At 41.3% G+C, this 8,850-nt stretch overlaps 1 protein-coding gene across 1 annotated transcript; it reads left to right on the top strand.

Annotated features, from left to right (window-relative positions):
* The first annotated feature begins 5,026 nt into the window (after window positions 1-5,026).
* On the top strand, window positions 5,027-5,488 carry LOC141667109 (uncharacterized). The gene has a single exon (XM_074473825.1). It carries the CDS (start codon window positions 5,027-5,029, stop codon window positions 5,486-5,488), a length of 462 nt encoding a protein of 153 aa, XP_074329926.1.
* Window positions 5,489-8,850: the final 3,362 nt, after the last annotated feature.

The raw sequence follows: 8,850 nt of genomic DNA, 5'->3' as shown, positions 1-8,850 counted from the left end.
GTAAGAATAATAGCATCTTCTTCTTCCACATGATATAATTCTCTTTATCAAATTGTGGAATTTTAACGGTTCCAACTTTATGTGAAGTCATTATGAATTTTTGAATAAATAAAAATTCAAGGAGTTGAAAAATCACAAAAGTCTAGGATCTTGATTTGTTCGTTAATCAGAAGGCTCTGATACCAATTGTTAGGTCCCAATGTGTTTGTAGAAGGGGGGGGGTTGAATACAAACAGTACCGAATAATCGAATTAAATGCGGAATAAAAAATGTGAAACAAAATTCAAGTTAAATAAAAATATTATTAAACTTGAAAGGTGTTACAACAACTGTATCGATTACAAGGTATTAATCTCAAATCAATTATCACAAATCTAGAATAAATTCGACATGAACTTTTTCTATTTTTGCAATAATTAGAATCAAATGCTAAACGCGATTTGAGATTAAGTTCTAGGGATTTTGATCCGCTAGATTGTTACACAAGAACAAGATAAATAATTCTAGTGGTTTGGATTTAACATTAACAAACTAGAAATTGATCTTGAATTTCTGCAGATGAAGAATAATATGTTTCAGAGGCGGCTGCACTTTTGTTCTTGTATTTTGATTGAGATAATAATGATATGCTGCTTCTCTGCTTCTATTTAATCAATCAGCTGATTCAATTGAATTGGAATGACAATCCTTTAAGCTTGCAAGACTTTCGGTAGGACAATTGAATGAACTAGCAAGACAATCTGAATGAACTAGCATGACAATCAGAATGAACTAGCAAGACAATCATCCTCCTGATGTAACTTTCGGTGTGACAATTGAATATGGCCTAGCATGACAATCGGTATGACAATCCTGATTGTCATGCTAGTTCATTTTCAATTGTCTTGCTGATTTAATGCTTGAATTTAATCCAATTAAACTTCTGAAAATTCCTAAAATTCCTAGAATTAATTCAGAATTAATTAATCAATTAATTCAATTAATAAATAAATTATTCTTCGCAGATATAATTTATTTTCTTAATTAAATTAGATGACTCAATTAATTAATAGAGAATTAATTCTAGTCTTGAGCAGCAACCATTCTTCTGCAAATCTTCTGAAAATCACTGAAAATTATGAATCAATTCCACCACTTCAACGTTGACACTCGATGTACTGTCTGGTTCATGAGTGACTAACTTCCGTGACGTTTCTTCATGTCTTGACTCTGACACTTTGATTTTCTTCAGATTAAATCCTTGTAATTAATTGATACTCTGACGAGATCTCTGTCACTTGATTAAATCCACGATCTTGATTTATTATCACTGAGGCATGATCAACTTCTTGAACTTCTTCCAGTGAATTAACTCCTCAAGTCTGTAGATGAACCTTGTTTCTGAATCCTTTGACAGATATTACTTTGCGAGATCTCTCTGACGGTCGATCCACTATTTACTTATTACATTCTTATTTGAGTTGAGTTGAATCCTCGAATATACAAATAGGTCTATGACATATGACTTACAGAACTATTCTCTCTCAGTGATGAACAAATATCACGAGAGCTGCTAGGTTACAATGTATGATCTTCTCGTTGATCGTAACACATATAGTGTAAACCTATGTCTGTGTTTATATAGACACAAAGTTACAAGATAAATTCTAATTGATATGGAATATAATTCCGTCTCCTAAAATATATCAATCAGATATCTTATATAATTCTTCTAGTCCTCTGACTCTTTCCATGCATATCTTCTTTCTGTATTAGTCTCGATCTTCTACCATTAATCAGCTTCCTTCCTTAACTGTTAGTCCTCCAATACTTAAGTTCTGATATCCATCTTCTGATATTATCTTCTGATAATCTAAGTTTTGATATCCTTAAGTTCTGACTTCCAGTAAGTCCTGATTCTAGTAGATACTGATATTTCCTATTAGTTAAGATCTGAGAACTAATCATGAAACATATTAGACATGACATCTCAAATATATCCAACAAGTTAGAAGGAAGAAGTGAGATTTTACAAAGTCTCGAAAGTAGCCTCGAGGTTGATGCTCCTCAAAAAGAGGACGCGCCCTTGAAGAGTGAAAATGGAATTGAGGTTGATGCTCCTCCAAATGAGGACGCGCCCTCCGCACCTGCGTTGCACAAAACCATACCTTTCCCTGAGGTAGATGCTCCCCTGAATGAGGACGCGCCCTCAGATGCAAGAGTGGAGATCGAGGACCCCCGAGATTTTGATTTCGATTTGGATCCCAGGATCCCTATGCCCGCCGAGAAAATGGGGCCAGCCGAAGATACAATGCATGCTCCGGTCGACAAAGATGACCCAAGCAAGGTTTTGAAAGTGGGATCCCAGCTAAGTGATGAAATGAGGGAAAGCCTTACCCGCTTCTTGATTGCAAATCTTGATGTCTTCGCATGGAGTCATTCAGACATGGTGGGAATTGACCCAGGAGTAATGTGTCATTGGTTGAACATCTTCCCAAATTATACGGGCATACGTCAGAAGCGTTGCCCGGTGAGCGGGGAAAGGGCGATAGCATTAAAAAAAGGAGTAGACTGGTTGTTGGAAGTGGAGTTGATCAAAGAATCCTTCTACCCCGAATGGCTTGCAAATCCAGTGCTTGTGAAACAGCCGAACGGGAAGTGAAGGACATGTGTAGATTTCACATATCTCAACAAGGCATGTCCAAAGGATAGCTTCCTGCTCCCACGAATTGATCAGTTGGTTGACGCGACGGCAGGACATGCCTTGCTAAGTTTTATGGATGCATACTCTGGTTACAATCAGATTCCCATGTATGGTCCCGATCAAGAGCATACGTCCTTCATCACTGACAGGGGGCTATACTGCTACATAGGAATGTCGTTTGGTTTGGTTAACGCTGGCGCAACTTATCAGCAGTTGGTGAATATGATGTTCAAAAATTAGATTGGGAGAACTATGGAATTGTATGTGGACGATATGTTGTTAAAATCCAAGGAGGCGAATGACCATATCAGACACTTGATGGAAATGTTTAACATTCTTAGGAGGTTTCGCATGAAGTTGAATCCACAAAAGTGTGTATTCGGCATGGAGTCGGGCAAGTTTCTTAGGTTCATTGTTAATCATAGGGGAATTGAAGCCAGCCCCGCAAAAATCAAGACGTTGTTGGATATGAAATCACCCACCAATGTAAAACAGGTGCAGAGTTTAACTGGGAGGATCGCCGTGCTGAATCAATTTGTTTCCAAATCGTCCGACAGATGCAAGGAATTCTTTAAAGCAATTAAGTTGGCAGGGAAAGACTTCGTATGGACACCAGAATGTGAAAAGGCTTTTAGATGGGGAATCTCTAATACTGTACCTTGTAGTATCTGAGTATTCAATCAGCACTGTTCTGGTAAGAGAGGAAGATGGGTAGCAGTCACCAGTGTACTATGTGAGCAAGCGGTTGCACGACGCTGAAACTCGCTACACAAGCATGGAGAAGCTGGTTTATGCCCTGATCCTTGCATCAAGAAAATTACGGCCATATTTCCAGGCCCATAGAGTTTAAGTCCGTACGGCATACCTGCTACGGCAAATCCTTCACAAACCGGAATCATCGGGGAGAATGTTGAAGTGGGTTGTGGAGTTGGGACAGTTTGATTTGGAATATATGCCCCGGACAGCAATTAAAGGACAAGCCTTAGCTGATTTCTTGTTGGAATTTGACTCTGCAGTTGATGACAGAGCTTTAGTAATGTTGCATCCTCCTCATGTAGAGGAGTCTTTGGAGAAATTTCCACATCCCTGGTGGATCTTGCATGTGGATGGGGTAGTTAACAATGGAGGAGGAGGTGCGGGTATAGTACTCGTGTCTCCGGAAGGCCATCATCTGATGAGCGCAATTCACTTCAAATTTTATGCAACAAATAATGATGCAGAGTATGAAGCATTGATTAATGGCCTAAAGATCGCTTTGGAAATGGGAGTGCGAAACCTAATTGCGAGGAGTGAATCGGAGCTGATGGTAAATCAGGTGAATGGGGGGTTTCAAGCTCGAGGACCGCGGACAGAATTATACTTGAGATGCACGTAGCGCCAGATTGAAAAGTTCAGAGAAGTTAGGTTGGAATGTGTACCGCGGGAGAAGAACAACAACGCGGATGCCCTGGCAAAAATGGGGTTGCAGCAGGAAGTTGTGTTATTGGGATCTATACCCCTAGAAATCCATGAGATTCCTAGTATCCCGGAGGTAAAGATGATGCAAGTGGATGAGGTGCCGAAGGAAACGTGGATGACACCCATTCTCGCTTATATTCACAAGGGAACACTCCTCGAAGATAAGTTCAAGGCTCGGCGACTCCGCTATCAGGCTACAAGGTATGTCGTATACGATGAAATACTGTATAAGAAGGGCTTCAATCAACCGCTGCTTAGATGTGTTGATGAAGAGGAAGGAAATTATATCTTAAGGGAGGTGCATGAAGGAATTTGTGGCAATCACTCGGGGGGTAGCTCGTTGGCGATGAAAGTTTTGCGCTAAGGATACTATTGGCCTATAATGAAAGAAGATGCTGTGAATTTCGTCAGAGCATGCGATCGCTGCCAGCGCTTTGCAAACTACTCATCTATGTCAGCGACACTCTTGACATCTATGGTAAGCCTGTGGCCGTTTGCCATATGGGGAATAGATCTTATCGGAGAACTGCCCAAGGCTAAAGGGGATGTCAAGTATGTAATGGTTGCGGTTGATTACTTTACTAAGTGGGTAGAAGCTATGCCATTGGCGACTATCACCGCAAAGAAAATCAGAGATTTTATCTTCAACTCAATCGTGTGCAGATTTGGAATCCCTTACAAACTTGTGTCTGACAACGGAAAGCAGTTTGACAGCAAGGAGTTGCGACAGTTATGTGAGGATCTTGAAATCAAGAAGGAGTTTGCAGTGTTCTATCATGCTCAAAGCAATGGGCAGACAGAGGCTGTGAATAAAATAATAAAGCATATCCTCAAGACCAAACTGGAAGAGCGCAAAGGGAATTGACCTGAAGACTCCCAAAAGTGATGTGGTCCTACAACACCAGCCCACGATCTACTACAGGAGAAACTCCGTTTATGCTAACTTACGGTTATGAAGCTATGGTCCCTGTAGAAGTTGGTTCAGGATCGCTTTGCAGAGATCGTTACACGGAGGAAGATGCAGAGGTTAATCAAAGGCTTCATTTGGATCTTTTGGAAGAAATGAGGGAAAATTCTCAGCTGAGGCTTGCGGCATATCAACAACGTGCTGCAAGGTACTATAACAAGAAGGTAAAGGGACAGCTGCTGAAGGTAGGAGATTTGGTGCTCAGGAAGGTGATGCCAAACACAAAGAATCCCCAGCATGGAGTGTTTGGAGCTAATTGGGAAGGACCGTACAAGATAAAAGCAATCTTGTGGAAAGGCACTTATCACCTTGAGGATATGGAAGGAAAGCTGGTTCCGCGAGCGTGGAACGTGGAACATCTCCGAAAGTATTATCAGTAAGGCGCGGCTTTGGCCCCTTACATAACTTTTTATTATATACTTAGGGTTGTGCCCAGATTATAGACTAGAAGCAATAAAATTCCTCTTAGCCTAGGGGGGTAGTCCATGTACTACTTACCTTGGAACTGATTGAAGGATCATTTTTTCAAATAAATTCCCCACAGAGCATAGTAGCCATGGGACTGGTGCACTTTTTGACACCAGAGCGCATTATTAATAAAAACTTTGAAATTTTCCAAAGGCTATTTACTTGTTGATTTGTTTTGCCGTATGACGCATCCTATCCACAGGACGCGCCCTAAGAAGTAGTTCTGTATATATATTTGTGGAAGCAATGATTCGTATAGGGAACAATAGAACTCAAGTAAAAATGAAACTAAGACGCGTCTTGTGTCTAAGGACGCGCCTAACTAATCTTGGTTGATGCTCCTCTAAATTTTACGCTCATTTAATTATGTACTTCATAACTGAAAACAAGAACGCGTCCTATAGAAGGACGCGTCCAGTCTGAGAGGTTAAAAATATCTTCAAAAATAAAGGGTAGACGCGTCCAGGCACTAGGACGCGCCCCTCATGCTTTATGCCTTATCTAAATACACGAGTATAGCATGATATCATGCTCATTAAGAATATATTATCCAGACAATTCAAAAATAAAACAAACAAAGACGCGTCCAATTAACGAGGAGGCGCCCATTAAGGACATCTACTTAACCTGTGATAGTAAAAAGAATAACAAGATTTCAAAGGCGACGCGTCCTCAGCGTAGGACGCGCCCATATTTATGAGAAAGCAAGATTAAGAAAGTAAAAGAATCCATCTGGAGGTAATTAAGAAAGGAAAGCCTTATGAAAAGTACAGGTAGATGAAATCCAGAAAATAATAAGTCAAAGTTTACAACTTGCAAGGCTTAAAAAGGGCCTACACCCTTGAGATAGTTCAGAATAAATTCAAAAATAAACATGAAGATGCGTCCTAGTCCGGGGGCGCGTCCTGATGCTTATCCTGGTTGCCTGGTGGAGGAGGCTGAGTATTAAGTGGAGAAGGCGCAGGAGACGTGTCATCCTCTTCCAAGCCAAGTATGATCCTCTTGTTTTTGATGGAATCTGCAGCCCTGATTCTGAAATCATTTACCCATTTCTGGGTGTCTTCATCAAACTTGGAAAAAGTGTATTATGGGTCATTGGCTATGAACCCAGTACACCATTCTTCAAAACCAACAGCAAAACCATTCTGGTAAACCAGTTTTTTCTCCTCCTTCCATCCATACAACCTGTCATCATTTAAAGTGTCCAACTCCAGTAGCATGGTGGAGTTCAAGGCTACAACATTCTCTATGGCCTTCTCCACAGAGGCGACATTACCTTCCAGCATCGCCTTTTCACCCTCTAGACGCGTCCTGTCTTCCTGGAGCCGCTTGATCTCAGCATCTTTCTCCTAGATAAGCAAGGCAGTGTTCTTTTCCAGAAGTTTGATCTTTTCTTCATCCTGGCTTTTAGCAGTGTCAGTGACAACAAGACGTGCCCTGAGTCTGGAAGCCATGTTGGCACTTTGCGTGGCATGCAAATGAAGCTCAGATGCAGCCCTCACCATGGCTTGCTTCGTCTGCTGCTCGGTTCTGAAAGTCCAGCCCCTTACTTCATCTTCTGTGAAGGCACCCGCCGAGGACGCGCCCAAATATCTGAGGACGAAGGATTGGTCATCAGTTACAGTCTTCTGACACTTTGAGGGCACGTTCTCCTTCTCAGGGATGTCCAATAATGTAGTTTCAGCAATTTTTGGTGGAGGCGGAGGAGTCACAACAGGGGTGGGGCTCTTAGCCTTTTGGATCAGATTTCACATGAGCCTGCTTCCTGGACCTCAGCTTCTTGGTGGCCCCAATGGCAAACCTCTTGGGTAGAGATGTCATATATGTGACATAAACATGATAAGAAGTGTCATTAATGGATATATCAAGATAAGATGATGTGTCCTAATAGAAAGACGCGTCAAAAAAGAAAAATATAAAGACACGTAAAAGCATGAAGATATGCCAAATGTATGCAAAGACATGAGGAATGCATGTATATATGTCAAATAAAGCAAAGATGACGCGTCCTAAACCTACGACGCGTCCTACCTAAGGACACGTTGACTGTAACGAGGACTATGGGAAAATATAAGTAACAGGCAAATAACATAAGTTCTAAATGTTAGAATAAGACGTGTCCCAGGACTAAGGCGCGTCCAAACCCAAAAATAAGGGTGTGGGAAACGTCTACGAATCAGATTAAGTTGTGCGTGAAAGAGGATGGCCAGATATATATATGACGCATCCTAAAAAAATTTGTTGAGTTGGTACTTTTGAAATGAGAAGCTAAATTTGTAGCTTTGGGCGCGTCCAATGATACATGATGCGTCCTCTCTCATATGTACTTACCTCGTTCTAAATCAAATTGCTTACTAGTATCAATCTCAATCACTTCTGTGGCACTGAGGCCCCTAGCCTTTTCTGAGGCTGTAAGTACAGGTTTTCCGTTGTGAAACTCGTGAAATTTGCAGACAGAACCAACCCGGGCAGATAACACACCCACTAGTTTGAGGTTGTCTTCTGTGATCATATCATTGAGATTGAAATGCTCCTCAACATATTTTAAGACTTTCTCCGCTCTTTTCTTCTTTTTTCCTTTTAGTTCTCTTTGGGTCCTTTTGTCTAGAAGAAAAAAGGGGAAAAGTAAGTAATATAACGATATGTGGAAAAGAAAGAGGACGCGTCATAACTACAGGACACGTCCAAAGAGTGGGACTTATTGGGCTCAAGGTTGAAACGGAAATGGGCTCGCTTTACATTAAAGATGTAGAAGAAAGGCTCCTTCCAGTCTCGTTCATGGCTGATTTTCCCCTCGTTGAAACCTTTATTATTCAGCCACTTATTGACTACAAGGAAATGATAGCCTAGGAAATGATAGCCTGGGATGGATTTTTTGATACTGTAGAAGAAGCTGAACTTCTTCATAGAGGGCGCGCCCAGTCCAAGGTTGTGATACATCATATACAAATCCCAAGCTAGTTTGTAAGAGTTAGGGGATAGTTGCACAGGGGCTACATCGTACCATCTTAGGATCCTCTTGATAAACGGGTGTAAGGGCGCGCCTATGCCTAGAGAGATCAGTTTTGGTGTGAGCACCATTCTGGGGATCCTTTGATTCCCAATGTTGAAAATGTATGGCCTCATTGTACGAAGAGGGTGTACCCAGATGCCCTCCATGTCGTAGTATTTCATGCACCACTGGATCTCCAAGTCAGTTACAGTGGAGTCAAGGGCTACACAAGCTAGCTTGTTTTCTTTTTTCCTCCGGGCATTTTTCTCTGGTTCTGTTAGA

This window comes from Apium graveolens, chromosome 1, assembly GCF_009905375.1.
Source record: "Apium graveolens cultivar Ventura chromosome 1, ASM990537v1, whole genome shotgun sequence".
Classification (NCBI taxonomy): domain Eukaryota; kingdom Viridiplantae; phylum Streptophyta; class Magnoliopsida; order Apiales; family Apiaceae; genus Apium; species Apium graveolens.
Note: the sequence above shows the minus strand (reverse complement) of the source record. Positions and strands in the feature narration are given on the sequence as shown.

Excerpts from the sequence above, each read along its gene's own strand:
- LOC141667109 (XM_074473825.1), top strand. The coding sequence starts at position 5,027 with ATGTGGTCCTACAACACCAGCCCACGATCTACTACAGGAGAAACTCCG.